The 25,380-nt window shown below is 42.7% G+C and overlaps 2 protein-coding genes across 4 annotated transcripts in view; one reads left to right on the top strand and one right to left on the bottom strand.

Annotated features, from left to right (window-relative positions):
- AUTS2 (activator of transcription and developmental regulator AUTS2) overlaps window positions 1-21,583 on the bottom strand; it is a 1,221,721-nt gene extending 1,200,138 nt beyond the window's left edge. For all 3 annotated transcript variants that reach the window (XM_017543342.1, XM_017543344.1, XM_017543343.1), the window contains exon 1: window positions 20,112-21,583. In XM_017543342.1, coding sequence (XP_017398831.1) covers window positions 20,112-20,420 — 309 coding nt within the window. In that variant the 5' untranslated portion in view covers window positions 20,421-21,583. The remainder of the gene's footprint in view (window positions 1-20,111) is intronic.
- Window positions 20,699-24,858, top strand: LOC108314447 (translation initiation factor IF-2-like). The gene is made up of 4 exons (XM_037743776.1): window positions 20,699-20,723; window positions 20,927-21,087; window positions 21,257-23,448; window positions 23,565-24,858. The coding sequence occupies exons 1-3, from the start codon at window positions 20,699-20,701 to the stop codon at window positions 22,694-22,696; spliced, it is 1,626 nt and encodes a 541-aa protein (XP_037599704.1). The 3' UTR covers window positions 22,697-23,448; window positions 23,565-24,858.
- The last annotated feature ends 522 nt before the right edge of the window (window positions 24,859-25,380 follow it).

The following is a 25,380-nucleotide window of genomic DNA, read 5'->3' as shown; positions in this document are numbered from 1 at the left end:
CCACTTCAAGCAGAAAGAAAATCAAGTATCGTCATTTCTGCAGCATCTCCCCTAAGCTTGAATCTTAGCTGCACATCATGCTTATCATTTTAATGCTAATAAAATCCAACCAATTCAAAAGGTCCCTGCAAACTTTAATGTCTCAGCACTTAATTTCTCTTGAAGAAATACATTCACAAAGGCATTTGTAATCAAAATCCTCAGAATCAAAAAAACATAACTTAAACCAAATTAGGCAAAACACTTCCCTACCTGCCAAATGGTTCCCCTAGAGCCTTCTAAAGAAGAATTACAGTACACATCCTTTTCTGTTAGACACATCAAAAAACAATGCGACACCAGAACACCACCACCCACGCACCCACCTCTCCCCTACATCCCCAGTATGTCATTGCTTGAGGGCAGAAGCTTTCTTTAGTTCACTGTTTTTATCCCCAATGCCTAGAACAGAACCTGGCACAGAGAAGAAACTCAGCAACTATTTGTTGATTGAATGAGTGGGCAGACAGGGATGGAGGTGCTGCAAGGAGCCAAGGCCCACAGAGGATAATTAGGCCACACATAACACATAGTTGACAGCACTTTTGAAAGGTGATACAGTCACGGACGTGTCCACAGAGAACTGACCATTCTGGTGGCAGGGCACATCTTACTGTACATCTTACCACACATTTCACTGATAAATCTTTGATGTCGACCAAAACCAACTACCATCCCACAGCTCAGTGCCTTCCTGTGAAGGTATATGTGACTCCATGTTTTCTAATGAAACCCTGCATCCCCACTGACTTCCAAGGTAACGCTATAACTTTCACTCATTTCAACACTTTCAACATTTCTCAGTCCCCTCTCTAATGCCTCACTCCTGCTCTCTAAGTACCTGATGTTTATGCTTTGCAACAAATAGGTAAATGTATACCCAGCTCACATCATATGGTGCTGAAGAGAGAAGAGTCTAAGGAGAGGAGCTCCCCAGGATATCACCCCCCAGAATCTTGAAAAGTAGAACCACATTAAAAAGTGCTTTAAGAAAATGAAAAATAAAGGCGACGAGTACCATACACAGCTTGGTACCAGGTATCTGAGAGAGCTCAGTGAAGAAAAAAAACCTCTAAACAGTAGGTCTCTACCCTGACTGTACAACAGCATCCCCTGGGGAGCTTTTTAAAGTTCTGATGATAGAGGTGGGGGCATCCTGCACCCTCCCAGAGGTACAGGGACGTTTTTAAAGTTCCCTAAGGTATCCCCAGGGTATTATAATATGTGGCCACATTTGAGAATCCTGGGCTCTAAAACTTACAGTTGACCATAGTTCCTCTTCACTAAAAATAACCTACAATTTTAATAAAATTATACTAAAATCGTAAGGTTTATTAAAGTTGGTGGTAGGTACATGGGTGTTGGCCATGTTACACTTTACACTTTTCTATACCTAGAAAATATTTAATAGTCATATATACACATATATACATATCCATACATTTTTAGACAAATCTATTTAAAACAAGCTCATAGTATACTGGTCCTCAAAAGGACCAGTACTTAAAAAATGATTTTACATTCCTACAGATTATGCACACTCGTGGTGTCTGGGGCTTTTATTTCACTGGGGCTAAAAAAGACATACCAATTAAAACTGGGTCAGCTGACTTGAAAACACTGGCCTGTATTCTGTAATACACTCTCGTGCAGGTCTTGAAAAATGCTCCAGTCAAACTCAGCTCAGAAAGACCAAAGGTACCTGCTGAACCAGCAATCCACCTAAAATCAGCAAAGTTGCCAATACTGAGCCAGACTGGCTGTGAAATCCTCTATACAAACTAACATCTGGAGTCACAGATGTGGGTTTTGACAAGTTGGTATTATTCCCAGGGCTAGGCCCTAGAACCATCTTAAAATGGAGCATATTCCAATCAAAGTTTCTCTAGAGACAAGCTCATCCCCCTCCTCTTTGTCAGAGGCACAGTGCAGGCACAGAATGCAGACAGTCTGAGTTCAAATTCTGACTGTACAACTTTCTATCTATGAGACCATACAGAAATTACTTAACTTCTCTAAACCTCAATTTCCTCACCTCTAAAATAATAATGATAATGTTACCTACCACACAGAGTTATTGTGAGGGTTAGATGTGTTAATGCATGTAAAGCACTGGGTACAACAAATATCACAAGCAGTAAGCCTGTGATAAACGTGAGCCATTGTTGTTAAAATAGTTACCCAAATAGTGGTGATTCTGGCACTGGCAAAGTTGTTTCCCAATTTGTGACGACTGGGCACTGGAATTCTGTATATTCTTTAAGCACATCTCTTGGAAGAGCCAAACCCATTAACAGAAAAGGAGACACAAACCTTGTCTCCAAAAAGATGTCCCGTGTCTCCTAAGGCCTGGAGTGATGGCATAAAGTAAAATGAGAAACTACGATGAAAGAATATAAAGTGAGCTCCAGATGTGCTCTTGTTTAAACGTCAGCTGGGTGACCTTGGGGAAATTCAAAAACACTTTCAGTTGGAAAATGAGGGCTTTGGACAGTTGCTTTCTGCTGTTTCTAAGCTTCTGGTATCATTCAGTTAAAGTGACTGCAGACCCCCTCTCCTCTCTGTCCCCACCACAGTGGCTCCGTTCCAGCCACCAATGTCTCTTACACGTTGCTCACACACCACACCACTGCTTCTTCCTCAAAGCTTTCACACTTGTTCTCCCTTTTCCTTCAAAGCTCTTCTCCCGGCTATCTGTATTTCTTATTCCCTCACTTCCTTCAGGTTTCTGCTCAAATATCACCTCCTCAGAGAAGCCTTATCTAACTCACCCTAGATAAAACAGCAAGTAAGAATACAAATACAAGTAAGTTATCAGTTAAATACGTGACGCGATGTACAACAAAACCAATTTTACCATACATGGGGAGATGGTGTAAACTCCACACAGTTGCCCTGGCCAGGAATTAATTTTTTTTCCTCATCAACATCATAGTGAAGAGAATTGATGTTATCTGAGGACCTGCTGTGCTAGGTTCTCACACTTCCTTTACCCTGCTTTGTAAAATCCCGTCACCTCCCAACATATTATAAATTTGCTTATTTATAATACGTCCCCCATTCCTTGCTAGAATATAAATTCCATTGGAACAGATATCTACTTTTTCTTATTTACTATGGTACTTCCTGTGCCTAGAATAGTGCCTGCCTAGCACATAGAAGCTGTCAACAATTTTTTTTTCAATGAGAGAATAAACAAATCCAGACACCTGTTTCTTCCCAAAGAGAATGTTACCCTAATACACAAATATATAAAACAGGCAAAGGTGGAGTTCTGGTTGAATGAAGTCAGGATCTCCCCTCAAATGACTCAGCGTGCCGCAAGGTACCCAAAACCACTGCCCATGAGGATGTCCAAAGTCCCTTACCACTCTAAAAGTCCCCAAATCCACATTATTTCTGTTAAACTCCAAAGAAGAAATACTAAATTTGATGAATGATGTTCCATTCTGTGATTTCACTCACTATTCACTGGCAACTGCTAAAAAGGACCCTGAAAATTGAAAGCATACCATGCCCCACAACTGTTGCATCCCTAGAATATCTACAGCCAGATTGTAAACCTATCTAGTTGTGGGGGGAACAAATCCAACTACAAAGGACAAGATTCAGGGGGTGGTCTCTTTCCATGCTCTATCACATGGTGCCTGGGCTTCTGGGACCTACCACTAAGCCTCTAGGCCGCAATAATCCCACCGCTTCTAAGTGGGGAAAGGAAGAAGGGAGGTAAACTTGAGATCCATGTGGAAACAGATGCTATACAAGGGAGGAAATATTTGGGCGACATGGCAGCCACATGGTGCTTTCCTGACTACACCATTTAGTCTCTTCTTATATGTAAATGACCCCCAAATAAAATAATTCCTGGCTTAGCCTGCTTTGGGCTCACATTCAGAAAAACAGAAGTTGAGGGAGCATCCTAGAAAAGAATTCTGCACAGGACAAGAATAGTTGAAAAAAACACTGCAAAACTGTGATCAAGACTTATACACAGCTAAAGGACTGTGTCACAATTGCAGAGAAGATATGAAATACACTCAGCAGACAATAAGACTTTCGCAAATCTCTATTATCCAGTCTAGCAGTGCTGAACTAAGCAAGAGTCATCAATTGAAAGCCTGGTGACCCATCCTCTAACACTGTAATCTAATCCTTAAACTAAAGACGATTTAATGCCTTTGCATGTCCATATGTTTTCTAATGACGCTATTGCTGTCAGCATACTACAGAAGTGCTTCTTTGGAAGATGGAAGTAATGACCAAGCACATCATTGGAAAGGCAATTATATGCAGTACTAACATTTTACAATGGCCATATGGGCTGTATTTCAACAATGTAATTTCCAAATGAGGCTAAGCATACATATTTGTCTGTCCCTAATCCCAGGTACATCATACTCAGCAAAAGAAGAGTACAGCTGAAATATGGGCAGCAGATGTAGAAATCTACAACGAGAATGCTAAAATAGGCCAGGTGCGGTGGCTCACACCTGCAATCCACTTTGGGATGCTGAGGTGGGCAGATCACCTGAGATCAGAAGTTCGAGACCAACCTGGCCAACATGGAGAAGCCCTATGTCTACTAAAAATACAAAAATTACCCAGATGTGGTGGCAGCCACCTGTAATACCAGCTACTCGGGAGGCTGAGGCAGGAGAATTGCTTAAATCCAGGAGGCGGAGGTTACAGTAGGCTGAGATTGCGCCACTGCACTCCAGCCTGGGCGACAGAGCAAGATTCTGTCTCAAAAAAAAAAAAAGAATGCTAAAGTAATATTCACCTATAAACAGAAAATAGGCAGCACCCACTACCCTGAAGTGAAACTGACACCCATTCCTGACAGCCCATCTTCACACTGCTTCTTTAACTGAAAATAACATAACAGGGGTATTACAGACCACCAGAGAGGCAAGGAAGGACACAAGGAACTGTTCTCAAAAACAAAAAAGACACAGTTCCTATCTAAGAGTTTACAATCTGGGACAGGCCCTAGAGGCAATATAGAACTCATATTTTACAAATATATAAAATTAAAGCGTAAAAGATCACCATTAAAGCCCTGGACTTAAAGTGTGTTTCCTACTATACCAGATTTTTACATTTATATTTAAATTTCAAAGAACATGTTTTGACTTGGGTCTCCCCAACAATTACAATCTGTAAAAACAGAACTCTAGTATGTTATTTCCATTTTGGACATACAAAAGGGCAATTGTATTTACTGAGGTAATTGGAGAAAGGCAAGACTATGTATCTCAGAGCATGGTGATTCCAAGAAGCAACTGCCACCTCTCTTCAAAGAGATACTCAGATGGGCGCAGTGGCTTACACCTGTAATCCCAGTATTTTGGGAGATGAAGGCAGGAGAAGCACTTGAGACCAGGAGTTCTAGACCAGCCTGGGCAACATTGCAAGACTCCATTTCTATTCCTCCAAAAAAATTAGCCAGGGGTGGTGGTTCACACCTGTAGTCCCAGCTACCTGGAAGGCTGAAGCAGGATCATTAGAGCCCAGGAGTTTGAGAACACCTGTGCAACATAGCAAGACCCTGTCTCTACAAAAATAAAAATTAAAAAATTAGCCAGGTATGGTGACACATACCTGTAGGCCCAGCTCCTCCGGGGTGAGGCAGGAGGATCGTTTGAGGCCAGGAGTTTCAGGATGCAGTGAGGTATGATTACCACTGCACTCTAGCCTGGGACACAAAGTGAGATCCCATCTCTTTAAAAAAAAAAAAAAAGTGAGAGAGAGAGAGAGAGAGAGAGAGACAGACAGGGTCACTCTTTAGAGAAGTAACTTGACTGATCTTCACATCTAGAAATCTTTAGAAAATTCAGGCCCAGTGAGGGGAGAAAGGGAGGGAGAGAGGAGAGAGAGAGAGTGAGAGAGTGAGTGTGTGTGTGTGTCTTTATACTAACCCCTTCCTTGTAAATGAATGGTAACAGACCAGTTCTGAATCCTGAAGTCCTAGGGGATGAACTGTGTGAAGCCCATCTTAGCCCAGGGGAAATGAGGAGGGGGCTTCTCAAAAAGGTACAGTACTCTAAATGCAGTTGGGATTTCCTTAAGAAGCAAATCTAGGGACTCCATGTTTGGATTCCCTCCCATGAACACTCTCGTGCTCATGGAAGCTGTTTTTCTCTATCCTGGATTTTCCCTCTGGAGTCCCCTTCGAACACTCTCTCGTGGAAGCCTGTCTTCCCCTCCTAAACTCCATCTCTCTCTATTCCCTTCCACTCACCGTATAAACTGCTTTTCTCTCCTGGATTCCATCTTTCTGGATTCTCTCAATTTAAAAAGAAAAAAAAATAAAAAATAAAAATAAAATAAAACAAAAAAGAAGCAAATCTAACAGTCACATTCATTAGCATACTCTTTGTAGCATAAACAAATCTCAACAGGGTAGAATGGGAAGTGGGGGAGAACAATTTGCAAATCTGCTTAGAATAATGAAAGGAAACAATGACGAGAAATCAACAGACTATTTGTTACCTGGTATCTTCAAGATACAGATACCAAGAAAAGCAAAAAGAGCTATTTAGTGTGGTCTTTTACGAGAAAAAAAAGAGTTCCTAAAAAAAAAAAAAAAAAAAAAAAAAAAAAAAAAAACACCTCGCCCTCAAAACAAGGTCTCTGTTATTGTGGAATAGATTCCCAAGAGAAGTGCTGCTTCACAGAATAGTTTAAAAGCAGACAAGACAAAATACTTTAGAATCTATAGCAGAATATAAGCTTATATGCACAGTAATCTGTGAGAGCTTGCCAGTCCCTATTCCAATTTTACACTTGTGTTCCAGGGAGCTACTTTTAGAATTCAGTGAGATAAATGTGTGGAAGGGTTTAGAAAAGAGACTGACATGCAATAACCCTCAATATCATGAGCCTGAATCTTTGCCTTTGACAACGGTTTAAAATCCACCTGAGTAATATAATCTGACCTGGGAAAAGGTCAGATTTTAAAATAGGGAGAAACAGTGAAAAAGACACACAGAGAGAAAAAACAACAACGAATATGTTACAGATATATTGTATGAGTGGCAACAACCTAACTGTAAGCTCCAACTTTTGAAAGGAAATAAAGACCTGGACAACAAGTACTCTTCCCTCCCTAACTCCTATTATTGTACCTAGAAAATCCTTTGTAACAATTTTCAACACAACAAGGAACAAATGTGGTCTACCACGGACCATGTGGCAATCTTTCACAAAATGCATCTGTATTCAAATGAGTAAAGGGGTAAGGGGCCCAAGCTTTCAAGTCAGGCAAAAACTACTACATTTCTTGCCTCTAGTACTGATCCTGGCCAAGTTGATTTAACAGCTCTGCGCTTTAGTTTCCCCAACTATAAAACAGATATTATTCCTTTTTTCATGGGGAGCATCTAAGGGATAATGAATACAAAATTGCTAGCACAATGCCTGGCACAAGACAAATAGTAAATACCAGCTCCCTCTTCAAAAATTTCTTTTCATGGAATTTTTATCAACTGTAAATAAACACTTATTGAGTATCTACTACGCATAGATTACTGAGTGAAGAAAGCAACAATTCTGAAAGCCTCAAATATCCCAAGAAGGACATATAGAAAGAGTGCGGGGGTTACATCGAGGCAGAGAAAACAGGGAGAGTAACAATACATTAGAAATACAAGGCCAGGCACAGTGGCTCTCACCTGTAATCCCAGCACTTTGAGAGGCCAAGGTGGAAGGATCGCTTAAGCCCAGGAGTTTAAGACCAGCCTAAGGAGACTCTGTCTCTACAAATAATAAATTAGCCAGGCATGGTAAGACGCACCTATGGTCCCAGCTACTCAGGAGGCTGACGTGAGAAGATCACTTCAGCCCAGGAGGTCAAGGCTGCAGTGAGCCATGATGTACCACTGCACTCCAGCCTGGACAAGAGAGCAAGACCCTGTCTCAAAAAAAAGTTTTAAAATAGAAATAAATAAAGGAGAAAACTCTGGCTCTCTTTTCCAAGGTTCCAGTCCTAACTCCCAAGAAACATGCAGTAAGCCATTACAACGCATAAAACAGACCAAGAAAAATTAACAGCACTTCAACTTCCCACCAGATCCCAAAGTAAACATGAAACCCATAGTGTCACAGTCAACACTTCAAAAACTCCTTCAGGCAAGCTCCAAAATCTCCACCCATGGGAAAACCATGTCAGATGAAATGTCCCCAAAGCCAAGAAATAAAGCATTTCTCAGACCTAATCATTTCTCAGAAATAATCCATATCCCAGCACTAAGACTATCAGTAATGTACTATCATTAATACTATTATTATCATCATCAGTGATTCTGGAAACAAGTAATAGCTATAGTAAAAATTAATTCTAAGTTTGAAATATAGATAAAAGGATGGTTTTACTGGATAGTTTGAAGCTTGAATGATCCAAAGTGGAAAGCCACACTGACAAAATAATTTATAATTTTTAAAAAGTTATCAAGAAAGGTAAAGGCAGTATAGATATGCTGAGTTAAACAACTTTTAATGCTTTCAGATATATGTAAAACTACTTTTAAACACAGGAACTATTTCTGGAATCACATTATAATTCAATATTTAAAAACATTTATATTCCTTCAACTGAAGGTGACCTGAAACAATCTGGTCCACTTCTATATTAGACTAATAAAACATTTTAAAACAACACAAGTGTCTAACACAGCGGGTCTCAACATTCAGGTGTGAAATCATACCTCCCAGCACACGGCTGAATTATCCCCCTGCATCTCACCTGCAATTATCATTTGCTCCCTCCCCAGGTGGCTCTAAGACACCATATATCCTCTTAGGCCCACATCTGGAAATACAAACTCCCTCTGGGGGCCTCATATGCTAAGGGAGTCAAGGAACACAAAAACAAAAACGTCATGCTGGCTTGAACAATTTCTGAAAAATAACTATTTTCAAGACACAGTATAACAGCAATCTGATAAAATTAAAATATCCTTATGTCACTATGGTTAGGGATAAATTTTCTTCCAAATAAAAAGGGTAAATTTACTTCACAGTTCCAATAGAGGCCAGCTTCTTCCATTAAGACCAATTCCAAAAATTTAGCAAAGGATATTTCATCAGTTCATAGGGCATAATTAGATGTTTTGATTAAAGCATTTTCCTCCCCTGGTTAACAAGATATAACAGATGTCACTGACTTCCCTAATAACAATGCAACCCTGCTTTTGGCATCTTTACAATTTTAAAACTGAACTGTCATATAGAAAAATTATAGCTAGGGTATCTCAGTACAATCATGATTCTGAAGTGGTTATGACACGCCTGGACTCCCCAATGGAACAGATATGGAAATCATATTCCATATTCATAGCCGGAAGCCCTCCTTAGCAAGCACTTGAAAACCAAGCTCTGAAATCTGAATGATGCGGGCTTATTCAAATCACCACCAATTATTCCTGGAAGCACCGACCAAGTAAGGTATAAAACCTGAAAAGAAAATGCAAATCTCACAGTCACAGTCTTGCAGGAGCACAGGGAACACATGCAGAAAACTGTCTCAGAGGAAGCAATGCCCATCTAAAGAGAATCACTCTACCAAAATCCCAGCCTCCCTGCAGAGAGGAGGAGTACTATAGTTGATAAAAAGGACTCATATTTTTCACAGCAAGATTTCCCTGGTGCATTTGATCCAATTTACAAAAATTCGATTTACACGAATTTTGTCAACATATCAGTCCAGAGTGTAACTAGAGATAGGCTTGCGTTTCAAATGGGAGACAGAGCCTCTCTGATTGAAGTTGAACTCAAACATCCTGGTTTAACAACTCCATTAATGAAATGAAGCACAGATCTAAAGATTACTCAGCCCCTTTGTCAGTCACATGTGTTATTTATAGGACAGCATATCAATCATGTCTTCCCCTTATTATTTCCTACCTTCTGGTCCTAAGCTATTTGGTCTGCCAAATTAATACATTCCAGTGCTGCTGCAAATCTAAACAATGCTTGATAAAAGATTAATAAAATAGTTGGACCACACATACGCACCCAGGGAAATTCATCAATGTCTTTTATTTGCATATTTGGCTGACTGCCCCCTGCAGCAAATATATAAGGCACAATCCTCAGGTATACTGGTTTATGGTTTGCATTTAATTCATGGTGTCAATCTGCTTCTGTTTTAATTACATCCATCTTGATATGTTATTACAATCCCATGAAAACTCCTTTTCATTATATGAATGGCTATAAATATATACACATGACAAACAGTTGTTATAAATGTTCTGGTTCAGCAATGAATAGGCAAGATGCCTTAGTCTACACGTCATGTGGATTTAATATTTTGAGTATTTCTTCGGAAGAAAAGTTTGGTTGAGCCTTCAACTCCACTATACTCCAAAGTTCACTCACTCCACATATCCTGCCACCAATGTTATGAAGTTGCTTTGAGTTTCCAGGATTGCTAGGCTAAAGAAAATATTTTACACAAAGAAATTATGTTAAAATTTTAAGTGGGCCACATTAAGGTCATCTCACAACCAAATAATTATTTTATCTTTCCACTGGACATTCAATGATGAGAAACCACCCTAATATTTTTCTTTTACATCCTTATAAAAGGGAGGTGGAGGGCAGTATTTAAAAACTGTATGAGTGTACCTACAGAGAAAGGCCAATAAATTTCAGGGTGATAAACTGGGAGAGAGTACACGGAGAGAACAATGCTTTTTAAAGGTTCTTGATACTGTGTAAATCAGAACACTTCTTAGCTGAAATGGGAAGCTTTACAATTATGGGTGCTCATCCACATTAGTAGTAAGACTTTCTGTTTTTAAACAAATCACCTTCCAAGGTTCCCATTCCTTGGGACTCCCCAGTACTAATTTACAAGAGCAGTCCCCTAGATTCATAGAGTAACCGTGAGAGCCTCTAACTCCCATTGTGATCCTTGTGATCCTGAACAGGTCAATTAACCCCTGTGGGCTGTGTTTTCATTTGCAAAATGAGAGGTAGCACTACATCACAAAAGACAACATCTGTGTCTCTGATGCCACAGGGCTTAGAAAACACATCAACTAGCAAAGGCTGGAATAAAATGGATCAAAAGACTGCTCTGAAAAAGTTTACGTCCTAACTTTAGGATACCTCCTAAAGATTTAACTCTGCAGATTAATCCCAAAACTGTAATTTTCAAGTAATCAAAGTGAGCACAGTAACAAATGAGGGAGGAAACCACAATATGCAGCAACACACACTTATCAAATCCTTGTTTCCCTTTTTGCTCCGAAGCATAATTTCACTTCAAAAATATAAGATCATTTCTTAGAAAAGCACAGTCCAGGACCTTCATTATCTTTGTCAACTGAACATGTACAGAGAGAATGGGTGGAAGTTACTGGAATTTCTATCACATGGCTAGAAAACAAGTAATCATCTAATGTTCGATTATTGTGTTATCCACATCTTCATTCTTACTTTTATTCTTTGTAAAGATTTTAACTACAGAACAACATTTCACTAAACAACATTTAACCAGCAACCTTTAGCCAGCAAGTATAACTGAACAAAGAGATCTAGAAGAAAAAAAAGAAGTCTACTTCAATATAACAGTTGAGAAATACTTATGGGACCATAATCTCTTAAGTCTTCTTGGTAAGTTCTAAAATATTACTGCCATCAGAAGCTTTACAAAAACCTAAAATGAGGTTGGTTTTGTGCTGCAGAGGAGGGCAGGTGTGGGGACAACAAGGAAAATGAGATCCCTCAGGTGTCATCACAACTTGCAGTGGCAATGACTTAAACTCAGTCTCAGGTTCAGAACTTAGCCACCGTTTGCAAATGTCAGATTTCTTGCTGGGTGCTATGCCTCATGTTAGTAATCCTAGCAGTCTGGGAGGCTGAGGAGGGCAGATTGCCTGAGCCCAGGAATTTGAAATCAGCCTAGGCAACAAGGCAAAAGTCCATCTCTTCAAAAAATACAAAAGTTAGCTGGGCATGATGGTATATATCTGTAGTCCCAGCACTTGGGAGGCTGAGGTGAGACGATCACCTGAGCCCAGGAATGATCACCTGAGCCCAGGAAGGTCGGGGCTGCAGTGAACCATGATCATACCACTGCACTCCAGCCTGGGCAACCAAAGTAAGACCCTGAAGAAAAAGAAAAGAAAAGAAAAGAAAAATAGAAAATATCAGATTTCACCCATACAACCAAGAGTCACAATCTATCTTTGCAGGCTGTGCTTAAGTTAATAGCAGCCACACAATACTTTCAATTTAAAGACTTTCTACCAAAAATGATCCCTTCATTACATACAAACTGTGGACTTTTCTCTTGTGACTCCGTTTTACTGCACATGGGCTTTCAAGGTCTCCAGAGGTAACAAGGAGATACAGTACTGTGAGGTACAGTGACAAGCTAAAATGACAGTAAAGCCGTTTTAAAAATATTTGAATGTAGTTGATAATCTATAAAGTTTGTTCTGGCAAACAAATAACTAGAATTCAGATACAAACTGGGAAATCAGAAAAGTGAGCTGTAACAGCTAAGAAAGCTGTGGTAGGCAATTCAACTTTAAAGAGCTAAATTAGAGTTCCTCAAGCAGATTGTCACAGTTCAAATAACAAAATTAAAATTTTTTTTAAAGTTCCATGTTTCATCCACAATGTCCTAAATGCATTACCTTTTATTAATGGCATTCATAATTTTGATAGCTCTACCTCAGAAAAGGAAGAGAGGGAGGGAGGAAGAACAGGAAGGAGAGAGAAAAAAAGGAGGGAGGTACACAGCAGGTGAACAGGGAATGTAACTAGACCCTAACAGGGCCACATACACTAATGCGTAAAATAAACACCTTCAAAGAAGGCACCAATTCACATGATTTCGGGCTCCAGAGTCCCTTGCAATGGATGGAATCGGAGACCTGAACAGGACTAAGACATAGAAACCTGCACTTGTCTCATCTCTTCCTAAACAAGCAGAGGCAGTCAAATTCTATGAAATCCACTCCTCTCTTCCTCATACTAACAACATAAAAAAAGGGTTATTCTTTGTGACCCCACAATATGTATCGATTGTATACCAACAGACACAAAGCTATAATAGAAACTATTATTACTCTGCAATTCTGTCAGAAGAAATGAAGGAGAACACAGCTCAGATTTGAAAGAAAGAAGACACACTTAGGGTCTCACCAGTCTTGAATTCTATGTCCTCTCCACTGTCCAGAGGTGAAAGGTCTACATTCATGGAAGAGGTTCTGATTACATAAGAGAAAACAGTTCTGCTCCAGCTCACAAAGTCCCTAATTGTTTTTGATCTTCTCCTGTCTCAAGTTTTACCAAATTAATTATCATATTGCTCTTCTAAACTTCAATGATCTGAGTTTTCAAATTTACCTGAATCTTTTCAGAACTTTCTAAAATTAACAGTTGCTATTCCATTACCAGGTTCTTTATCCTACATCTATGGCATATTGGGTTTAATCCTAATCCTGGAAAAAAAAAATAATAAGTTGCTTCTTAAGGAGAAAAAAACAGCATCAAGCACTTTTACAAAGTTAGGCTGCATTTAGTATATATTACGACTACTATACAGGATACGGGTAAAATAAAATAAAATGTAAAGCCACTAACCCACTGTCCTTCACCCTCTGCATGCACACAGGTACACACACAAATATATACACACACACACAAAGTGCCACATACCTTCTCGTCCAAAGGCTTCCAAATCTCAGAGCTCTTAAGACTTAAATTATTCCTTAATAGCTAGCCTTAACTATTGTTGTCTCCATCTGGGGACCTTATTTCTAATCCTAACATTCTTTCAAACTAAATAATCACCATTTATCTTTGACAATACATAGAACTTGGTGTAGAAAAGTCTCAGAATCTCTTTATCACCCTCAACACTCTTTGAATTATGTTTACTGCTATTTTTTTAACCCTTTTTCAACGGTGAAAACTACAGAACACTACTCTCAGAGAAGATCGAAGGCTCAATTCCTAACCTCACAATTTATTTTTTACATTCATGGATTCATGTATATTCTAACTCCAAAAAAGTAGTTAATCTCCACAAGTAACAGAAGCTGCATGGAATCATCATATCACAACCTTCAACCTCATCTCACATAAATACTCCTGAAGAGATGCTCCGCCTTACAGAGTAAAATACTGAAATTCAGTAATTACAGTAAAATACTTGAATTCATAACCACACACACTATTCATACACTTCCTTTCCTCCAAATTCTCCCGTCCCTTCTCAGATCCTAAAGCCAAGCACACTTTCAGAAGTCATATGATAGAACTAGCCCATTTACTTTATAATCCCATGGCCAAATTTTCCAAAATATACAGTGAAAAATGCAACAGAAACACAGTTTCACAGCTTTTCCTGGCTATGTAATAGCAAAAGAGAGATTCTGACCCTTTTTTGAACTACCACTTCCCATACAGCAAGCCAAAGGCAGATAATTTGAAATCTTTGTTTTAACAACGTCAACCTCCTTTCTCATCCAATCTTTTTTTGCAGGTTGCTAAAAAGCAGCAATACGTGAAACTACAAGGGACAGAGAGGATAACACACTGGCCGAAGGGCAGCTCGGTGGCAACAAAATTGGGCTAGCAGCATCACACTGAAAGAGCTATTAATGAGACTCAATCACCAATATGTACCTCATGGTGGGATTGGTAACAATCAGTAAAAAGGCAGACATCCTGCAGGAAAGGGGAGCAGGAAAAGACATGGACTAGTCTCCCTCTCTGTTTACATCTCCCCCACTTTCACTCCCCTTGCCACTCCTGCTTAAGAAGCAGTTTCCCACGCACTGACTACAAGCTTCTGTGCCTGGTTTTCCAAGTCGTCTACCATCAGCCCACTCACCCCAGACTCAGAGATCACCAAATTCCAAGATTTGGAGGGACTTCTTTTGGATCTTTTCTAGCACTTCCCATACTGGATTATAAATTACAATGCAGAGAAAAAAAGTGCTCTGTGGTCAAAACAGATTTAGGAAATTAGGCACACCACACTGCTTTCTCTGATACTCAAAATTCACATTCACACAATAGACTTTTAATTCTGGCAGAACAAGGCATCCATTTAATTTTGACTAGCCCATCAAGTTTCAAAATCTATTTCAGGGTAGATCACTCTGTTTCAGTCTAGAACACCATTTATGAACATCCTATAAAGCTACGTTCCCTTCCAGCTTGAGTAACTTTGCTCTAAACTAGTTTAAACTTCTCCACTAATGGATAAAAGAAATCATGCTCTGAGAAAGTTAACTTCCAAAGGCCACACTAGTTAGGCAGACCAAGCCTAGAATTCGGGTCTCCACAGGTTTCCTGCCCCACTAACAAACACTCTTTACTTACCTTTGTATTCATTTCCATCAGTCCTTCCTTAACCCCAAGTACTAACCACATAGCATCTTGTTCCTGTGCCTAGTTCACTATTCCTTTAGAACTCACCCCCGACTCCTTCCCCATATATCCAAATCACTTCACTCTTCTAGGTCCCATCTTCCCCACAAAGCCTGCTTGAACACTTCAGCCTATCTCACTAGCCTGTCTCTAAAAGCCTATTGCACTTAGTTGATATTAGGCATTCAAGTGCCTGTTTCAAAATTGTTTTATAGGTGCTGGCTTTAATTTATCAACTAAACAGCACACTTTTCCAAATGCTAGACTTATGTTTGGTTTCTCTATATTCGTAGTGCCTTGCACATATTAAGCACTCCTTAAGTATCTGCTGACTGATAAAAGGAACACAACGAAAGTTTTTTTGAACAACTAAATAAAAGTGATTTGACCATAATAAATTGTTAGAGCCTATTAACATGGCATGTTATAAGCACACCAAATTCTGTACAGCCCACTTATACTACTGATGTGTGGCGTAAGCCTTGAAATAGAGCCAGGAAGTGAAGACTGCATGAAAGTCTTGGTTTGTTGCTCTAACCACTAGAAATGAGTCTTCCTTTACTTTTATAAGCCTACAAAGCTCCAATTGGCCTCTTTTCTGCTAATGCCAAAAATTTAATCTTAGCTTCCCTTGGTCAGCTGTACAAAAGGAGGCTGCCCTATGAAGCCAGTGCACAAAAGAGGAGTGAGGGGAAAAATAATGGATTTGCAAAGTCAAGTTTTCAGCCATGGTACTCACATGGTTTCCTAATAGAGGCAACACAGAAAAGAAACCCAAATAACAGAAAGCCAACACTATCTGACGCATCAGGACACACTGATGGTAGTAAGACCCCCCAACATTCCCATTTATACTTTGTTTGCTATAAGGTACTTTTCAAGAAAACTAGACATCATATCTGGGGATTTTTGCTCTCATCTTGTCACTCAAAGAATATCCAAACAAACAATATACCATATCCCAAGGTTAACTCTGCTTCTCAACTGCATAATGAAAAGAACACCACGTTCAACTTTAGCCTCCTCACCTACCCTCTTATCTTCTATCATGAGGCTCTTCATAATCACACACTTGAACTTCGGGGCACAATTACTCAAGACAAATGTCCCTGTGAGTATGAAACTATCTCAGCCAGTTTCACTGCCTACAAAATTTGAGACCTGTCAAACTACCCCTAAAGCTTTCATCATCTCCAAAAAGAATCCAACAACGGCAAAAAATAATCAAGATAAAAATACAGTTCTCATTAGGCAAGTATATCACTTTTACTCCAGTATCAGTAAAATCAGTTGAACTGGAACTATTTATATTAGCACATTTCATAATAAGTTAGGAGCCTCTTATTTTTAAAAGGGAAGTCCAAAATCAGCTGCTCAGAACAAAATCATGAAGTCAAATAATATGTCCAGTAATGCACAAAGTAAGCTACTCCACTGTTTGCCAGCTATTGCTTTGAACCAGCACAAGGTATAAACCTAGTTGTACAAGCCAATATTTCTGGTTTCTTTTCACAATATCATACCAGCAGCAGTCTTAATGACATCTGGTGACAACTGATTTCATTTCTAAAAACAAGGCCCAAAAACATACTATGTATTTAGGATAACTCTTAGCATCTACAATAATTCTTAACTTTTACAAGCACTCCCGCAACACACATTTTTGTCCAAGCTCATAGTTTAGTTGCCTGTTCCCAATAAGCCCTTACATTTCTTGGTGATAGTTCAATAAATCTTCCAAACTGAATACAGGGGACCACCAGAGGTTTTAATTTAACAATCACTATGCACATATGTTCTGACCATCCAGCATGGACACAATGGGATAGCACGCAGCCAATAAGACTACCTTTTGCCAAAGAACCAGACATACATGATGATTTTTATTTCCCATTGTGTGTTTTTAATCTGACAAATGTATTTACAGCTTCCCTACAAAAGGGCCTCTTAAAATGTAAACACTGACAGGGTATTTGATACTAGGAAACTGTTATATATTTATTTAGGTGTGATAATACTGCTTTGGGGGTTTTGGTGGGATCTGGGGTTTTTTTGGAGTAATTATGGTTTAGAGATTCATACAGAAGTCTTTGTGGATGAGATCATATGTGGGAAAGGGAGTAGATGAAATATAGAAAAAACAAGATGAGATATGAGTTGGTAGTTATCGAACCTGGATGTTAGGTGGTCTGTTTACCGCTGTATGTTTTTCTATAGAATTTTAAGTAAACTTTTTAAAAAGTTAGACCTTTTATACCCACACACAGATATGCATGCGATATTTAGATATGAAGGTGGCATCGTATTCAGCTAACCAAAATAACTTGGGTTTTGAACGTAGAAAAGTAGTAGAAAAAAATAATCAGAGCAAAGAAAGAAACGGTATTAACCGCACATTTTGAACTTGGTCTTCTTTCAAAATTACAAGTTTTTTAGGCACAAAATAAATTGGAATGAGCACATTTTCTCTCAAAAGCCAAATGGATAGATATATATTACAACCCCAGGCAAACACCTATTTGTTAAAAATAAAATAATCAAAAACAACTGCATAAGTTATACATATATATGTGTATATATCTATATCTATTTATTTATTTATATATATATATGTATGTATGTCCCTACTTGTCCTCCAAAAATGTGGGAATCTGGTGGCCCCTCTTGATTACTGAGAGGGGCCACACCACAGCCCAGAATAACCATGCAGAAAGCAGAACCACTTGTAACCAGCTCTTACAAGTACTTTCCTAAACCAATCACAGACAGCAATGATGAACCAAATTCCAAGCAGTATGTTCTATTAGGAACATGCTGCCATTTCAATTCCTATTTTAAAGCAAGAGAGAGAGACAGAAAGAGGTCACACTGTACGGTAACCACCCACCTTGGCAAACTTAAAGCCACAGTTGGAATTATCCTAAATGAGTGGTGAACCTCAACACTCAAAATTTTGGCCAATAAACCACCAGTTCTAGAACCAGAGAGTGACTGATTCAATCACTAACATCAAAATCTATAACCACCACCAATACAACCAACATCACCATCATCACCACCATCACCACCACCTCTACCTCCACCACCACCACCACCTCCCTTACTCCCAACCACTGTCCATCATCCACCACCATCACCACCAGCAGCCCAACCAAAAGCAGTTCAAACAGAAAAGGACAACACTGACAGGAAGCCTTCCTTTGAAAAAAATATTTAAACCTGACACCCAAACACATAAAACAGAACCAGCAGTCTAAACCTGTACAGTTACTGTATGTGAGATTTAAGCTGTCATTAACAAAGCTTGCATCTGAACATCTGAAAAAAAAAAAAAAAAAAAAAAAAAAAAAAAAAAAAAAAAAAAAAAAAAGGAAAGGGAAAAGTTTCCTTCAGGAGCCTCAAACCATCACATAAGGTGCATGAAACACTATAAGCCAACTATAAACTGCATCTTGGTTTTGTGCTTAAGAAAGGTGGACTAACTCTGCAGAATATCAAAGCCTTCTGTGTGTGCGCATGGTGTGTGGGGGGTGGGGACAGGGAGGCAGGGAGAGGAAAGAAGGCGGTTAAATTGATAGAGGCCAATGACCAATACCACACCAAAGGAGATCCGTCCAGGCAAAGATAGTCTCCTCCTAACCCCTGGACAGTCTCCCTCTCCCGCCCTTTTCCCTTTCCCCCCACCCTAGGAGCCAGTTAGCCCGGAGGAAAATGTGCGTTTGGAAATCGACACTGCAGGTGCCCAAGGAATAAAGAAAGACACACACACACATAGACACACACAAAGCCAATCACTTAGAAAGAAAAAAAAAAGAAAACACTTAAAGGAAAGGGAGAGGGACAATTGGTGACAAGCCCTTCAGATAGCAGCTAGGATTTTATTCTTTCCTCCCACCAGTCCTCCTTGTATACCTTTTTCTGTCCTTTAACTAAATTGCTCATACACACACACACATGTGCCTATGTATGTGTAAAGATAATATAATTAACCCTTTCGGTAACAGAGCCCTATACAAAATACAGAGAGATATTCCATCCTTCCCTCTTCTCTCTCTCCCCTCCTCCCACCTTTCTCCCAACCAGGAGAAAACGCCCCCTTCCCCAGCTTCACCCAAAAAAAAAAAAAAAATTCGAGGGGGTAGCGGGGGGAGGCGCAAAGAAACCATAAAACCCCATCAGTCTCCGGTCCCGAGGATACCAGGGAAAGGTATATACTACACAGACACACACACACGGACATATGACTCTGTAGAAAGCACACAGAGAACCGTCCACAGGCGCCCCAAACCCAGCAGAGAGACTTCCACCAGCCAAGAAGCCATGATTGGGGAGGGAGAGGAGGAAGGAGTGGGGGCAGAGCTCTCTGTGGAGAGGGGGCGCATTGTTGTGATGCCTGAACCCCTTTCTTTCTGCCCATCTGCTGTGGAGGGGGTGCAGGGAGGGGGCGCAGGGGAAAGGCGAGCGAGGAAAAGAGGAGACCAGGCACGGCTTTGCGACTCCCTCCTGCTGCCTGTCTGCCCGCGCCCCCAGCTCCCCCCACCAACAATAAGACCTCAGCCCAGACAGACAGACAGACAGACAGCCCAGAGCGCGGCGAGGGAGGCAGGAGAGCCGGGCGCAGCCGAGTGGGGTCGTGCATAAAGGGAACCCGGGGGGAGGGGGGTCCCCCTTACCTCCAGCGCTTCAAAAGTGACAAAGCTGGTCATGGCAAATCCATCAATGATGTCCTCTTCGGCCGAGGTGGACTCTCTCCGCTTCCTCCGCGGGGGTCTGGGCCGGGACGGGGCGGAGGACGGGGGCTTCCCATTGTCTTCCTTGTCGGAGCCCGACGACGAGGCGAGTGAGAGCGCCCGGGTACGGCCAGCCCCGCCGCCGCCGGCCGCGCCGGCCCCCAGCCCGCCCCGGGAGCGCCTCTCCCGGTCTCGCTGCGACCGCGACCGCCGCTTTTTGCGGAGTCCATGGCCCCGCGTCGGGCCATCCATGGCTCTGCCGCGCCGGGGTCTCCCCGCTCGCCAGCCACAGGCTACGGCCGCGGCCACACACAAAAAAAATTGACACCGAGCCCTCCCTCCCCCTTCACGGCTTCCCTCCGCCCCGAGGAGGGCGCGGGGGAGACGGCGGCCGAAAGAAGGGAGAGAGGGGAAGAAAGAGAGGAGAAAGAAAAGGGGGAAGGGGCGGAGAGAGGGGAGGGGGGACGGGGAGCGAGGGCGAGAAGCGAGGAACCCAAGTGTGGGGCTCCCCACAGCACCAAGGGTCGGAGATGCCTGGGAGCAGCGCCGAGCAAAGTAATGGCTGAACACACAGGTCTCCTTTAGAGGAAAAAAAATAACTCACCAAGCAGGCAATAAATCAGAATAGCGGAATGCTTTGATCAAGAGACTGGGAGGCTCCGGGGAGCCCTCCCCGCGGCCATTCTCCGCCGCGCCCCCCGCCCCCCGAAAACGCCGGCGCCCCCCCTCAACCCGATCCAAAATCGGGTCCGAAAAAGGTCGCGGGAAAAGTGGGGGCAATGAACTTCACCCGCCCCTCGCGCAGGAAAACACCCCCGCCGCCTCTCAAACACGCCTCGGAGAAAACTCACTCCCAGGCTCCCAAATTTTTAAGAAATGCAGCCAGGGGAGGCCGGGGCTCCGGAGCGACCCGAGAGGGGTGAGACTCCCCAGAGAGGGGAGCATAATAATGCAATCATTAGCGGAGGAGAGGCGAAACTGCGAGCGGCGGAGGAGAAGGGAGGCGGAGGAAGGGAAGGAGGATGCTGCTGGAGCAGTTGTGGGGTTTGCTTTTCGGTCTTCGAGGGGGGAGGAGAGGGAGATGAAAGAAGAGAAGAGGCAAACCCTGCCGCTGCCACCCGCCCCCCTCCTCACAAAAATATTTTTTCCAGTCCCAGAGAAGAGGTCACCCTTCCTCAAAAAAGGGAGGGGGTGAGTCAGTCAGTCGAGGAAAGCAGAAAGAAATCTCCAGCGGGAGAGACACCGGTGTGCCGCCGCCGCCGCCGCCGCTTCTCTCGCCGCCCCGCCTGAGGAGAAGTGCAGCCGGGAACGCTGCTCTCGCCGTCGCCGCTAACGCTGCCGCCGCCGCCGCGAAAGCCCCGAGCCGGAGGGTGCACAGCGTGTCCCCGGGCGGCTGCAGCGGGAGCCCGGGCACTGCCCCATCCTCCGCCCGCCCGCCAGCTTCGCGCAGCTCCCGCTCCTCCCCCTCCGCGGCCGGCCCACCGCCGCCGCCCGCCTCAGCCCAGCCCCGCGCCCGCCAGCTTGCTCGTGCGTTCGTTCGCTCGTGTTCGCGCGCTCCCGCGCACCCGCCCTCCCCGCGCCTCGCTCGGCGCGCGCTCCCGCCCCCGCGGCCCCGGCCGCCGGGATCACGTGGACGGCTGGGCTCCCTCCTCCCCCGCCCCCTCCCCAGTTGTAGAGTGTGTAGAAAGCAAAAGGCTGGGGGCTGGCCGCGCTCGCGAGCCCAGGGCATGCGCGCTGGGGCGGCCGGGCCTGCGCACTGGGGGCGGTGGGGAGCCGCGAGGGGGGTGGGGGCGTGGAGGGGGCCGCCCGCGTGGGGTTGGCCGCAGCTGGGCCCGGTTGGCGCGCGAGGGCGTGGAAGCCGCCGGATGATCCGGCCTGTCTCAGCGGGGACGCGAGCGGGCCCCTGCTCCCAGCCCATTCCGCGCGCGCCCCCCACCTCCTCGTCGGGACACTTGCTCCTGGATCCCGTACCCCCGGCCGACCAGAGGCCGCCTTGTAGGGAAACCACCAGACCCCAAGGGTGTTTTCTCTTAACTACCTGCGCTGCGAGGGAGGGTGTTCAGAGAAGGGGCACAAGGGGGGCGTCCCTGGGAGGGGGGCGCGACTGGAGGCGACAGAACTGGGAGCGGGTACCAAAGCGCGGGCCTTTGCTCCGCGGGGCGCAGTGGGAGCACCAACAGGCGGAGTTGGAAACTTTTCCCCCACGTGGCACCACAGTGCGTGGCCGAGTGACCCCGCGCCCGGATGACCCCTGGGATTTCCGCCTCGTCTTCCAGCGGGGGACCTTGGGACGCACGGGCGGCTTCGGATCCGGGAGCGCGAGGCCTAGCAGCTGGGGGCCGAACTTGAACCTCGGCGGCGGCCGCGGGCGAGGGGCGGGGCTCGAGGGGCCGGGACCCGCCCCAGCTCGAGGACCCGTTAGACCCGAAAACCGCAGTCCCTGCCCCGCGGGCTTCCTTTATTTTTGGGGGGGGGGGGTTCACAAGTTTTTCCACCTGAGCCCCTTCCTCCCGCCGCAATGTAGCTGATGCTTATAAAAAGTTGTATTAAAAAGCCGACTGCAGCCCAGAATCGATCACCAAAAGCGACCAGCCTCTCTGGGTAAAATAGTTGTGCGTTTTTCAGAGCACTGGAATTGATCTGTACGGATCAGAAAGACACCGACGGCCCGCTCTCAGCAGCCTCTAGGATGCTCTTCACTTTCTGTCCCGGCACTTAAACACCACGGCACCGTCTCTCCTTCCTCCCTAGTAGCCCAAGCTCGTGGAGGAAGAAAAGGAAAATAAACTGACATGTATTAATTACACACAATGAGCCAGGCACTGTGCTAGAACGCTATGCGTATGCTTTCACCTCTTTAAAACACAAATCTGCACATTTTATTACTATTACTGGAAGGAGAATGATAGAGAAAACAGTAAGGACGTGTTTTCTCTCACAATCTGACACATCTGATTGACTGATTGATTGATTGTTTTTCATTTAACAATTAGGCCTTACCAGGCTTAGCAAGCACAGTTGTAGGTACTCGGAATACAGCGACGTACAAAACAGAAAAGATACTGCTTCTTAGATCTTACGTTCTAGCAGGCAAGCCTCACTTGTCTTATAATTCCTAGTAACAATTTAATAGTTTGTCATTGTCTTGTTTTAGGTCACACTCCTTCAGCTTCCCCATTTCTGAATCCCAGGTCTGGATCTTTATGAAATCTGATGGGGAGATGGGAGTGGAGGGGGGAACGGTAGAAGGAAACATCCACCCGATTGTGACCAAGATAAGGTTTATGCCGGTCCAGGAAACAAACCATTTGACCTTAGGCAAGACTTTTAAATGACTAGTTTTTTCATCTGTAAATCAAAGAGCTTCAATTAAATGTTCAAAATGTTCCTTTTCAGGTCTACCCATGGCCTTCTCAACAGATGACTGCAAGTTGATTTCGTGCTTTATTTCTTAAGAATAGTGACTAACCTACGGGATCTGATTCAATTTACTAGGAACACAGTGCCACCTTCCAAAATTACTTACCTAAGAGGACTGAGCCTGCTGTCTCTGGAGCAGTTAGCTGAAACAGTGCCTCAGAACGGAGCGTACCTGCGTTAACTTCTAGAGTGCTGTTTCCGGCAGCTGCTGATATCCATGCTGAGGTTGTCAATCTCATCCTACAAAATAAAACAAGTTCTTTGCAATTTAAAGCAAAAATCTGGGCTCATTTTTAGGGTTTGGGGGGATGTGAAAGTTGTCTTAGATAAGATTCCAGGAAAACTAGGAATTAATAGTGTAATTACAGTCACTTTTCGACAACTTTGGGGATTGGGCTGAGGGAGGTGTGAAATTGGGAAATTTAATAAAAGGTATTATATTAGTGACTTTGGAGAGTAGCCTTTGGCAGTCCCGTCTTTAAAGAGTAATAACTGGTAGGAAAAAAAATGAATGATAATACACTGCATCCAAGAACCTTGCCTCTGGCGAGCATAATTTGCAAACGCATTTTGGGATAATGTTCAGGGTCCAAGTGTAATCCTCCCTGGAATTAGCAATGCCTTTTGGGTCAGAGTTTCATAGATTTCTTCCATCATACAATTAAAATTGTTTTTGGATTATATTACCCATATTTGTTTCTAATTCTCCATTTTGCCTGTTTTAATTGCCACTGATTAATAACTGCCATATAATAAGCTAAGCATCTATTATGTTTCAGGCACTGTTCTAACTGCATTAAAATAATATTTAATTCTCATAAAGTTTGAGAATGGTTTTATTATACCTATTTTACAGTTGAGTAAACTGAGGCTTAAAGTTAAGCATATTGTCCAAGGTGCTTCCACTGCTTAGTCATAAGCTAAATTTGATCTGAATGACTCCAAAATCTTTATCTTAATGGTTATGCTGAAATGCCCTTCTTAGACTGATTCCTCAAAAAATCAAATGCTATATGTATTGTACAACCACTTTAGAAAGCTGTTTGGCAATATCTGTTAAACATATGAAAACCCTGTGGCCCAACAGTTCCACGCTTAGGAATATACCAATGTCAAATGTATACCAAAAGACTATTAAATCACTCAGAGCAACCCTATTTCTAATAACCCTCAAACAGGAAACAACCCAAATGGTCATAAACGGTAAAAGAGATAAATAATTGGTAGTACATTCATACAACATAATACACTTTACAACACTAAGAATGAACAGTCTGTTTCCAAATGCAGTAAAATATATGGACCTCACAAATAGGCTAAGTGAAAGAAGGGAGACGTACAATTGCAGGAGTCCATTTATATAAAGTACAGAAGCAGACAAAAGTCACTGATGCTATTCAAAGTCAGGATAGTGGTTACCTTGAGAGAGAGCTGATGTCTAGGAGAGAACACCAATACGGCTTCTGGGGCGATGATTATGTTGTTTCTTGAGCTGGGTACTCGTGTGTTCAGTTTGTGAAAATTCATTGAGCTGCACTATTGATATATACATCTCTGGGTATGTACATTATACTTCAATAAAAAGTTTTAAAATGCTGTGTATATATAAATGCATTAGGGTATTGCTTGTGTATATATGAGTACCTATGTAATACTTTTTTTTTGTATTAATGACACTACCCAATGCTTATCAATAGTAAAATAAATAAGATATGGTTTATTTGGGACATAAATGAAGCTGGAAGCCATCATTCTCAGCAAACTAACACAGGAATAGAAAATCAGACACTGC

This window comes from Cebus imitator, unplaced genomic scaffold (assembly GCF_001604975.1).
Source record: "Cebus imitator isolate Cc_AM_T3 unplaced genomic scaffold, Cebus_imitator-1.0 Scaffold153, whole genome shotgun sequence".
In the NCBI taxonomy this organism is placed as follows: domain Eukaryota; kingdom Metazoa; phylum Chordata; class Mammalia; order Primates; family Cebidae; genus Cebus; species Cebus imitator.
Note: the sequence above shows the minus strand (reverse complement) of the source record. Positions and strands in the feature narration are given on the sequence as shown.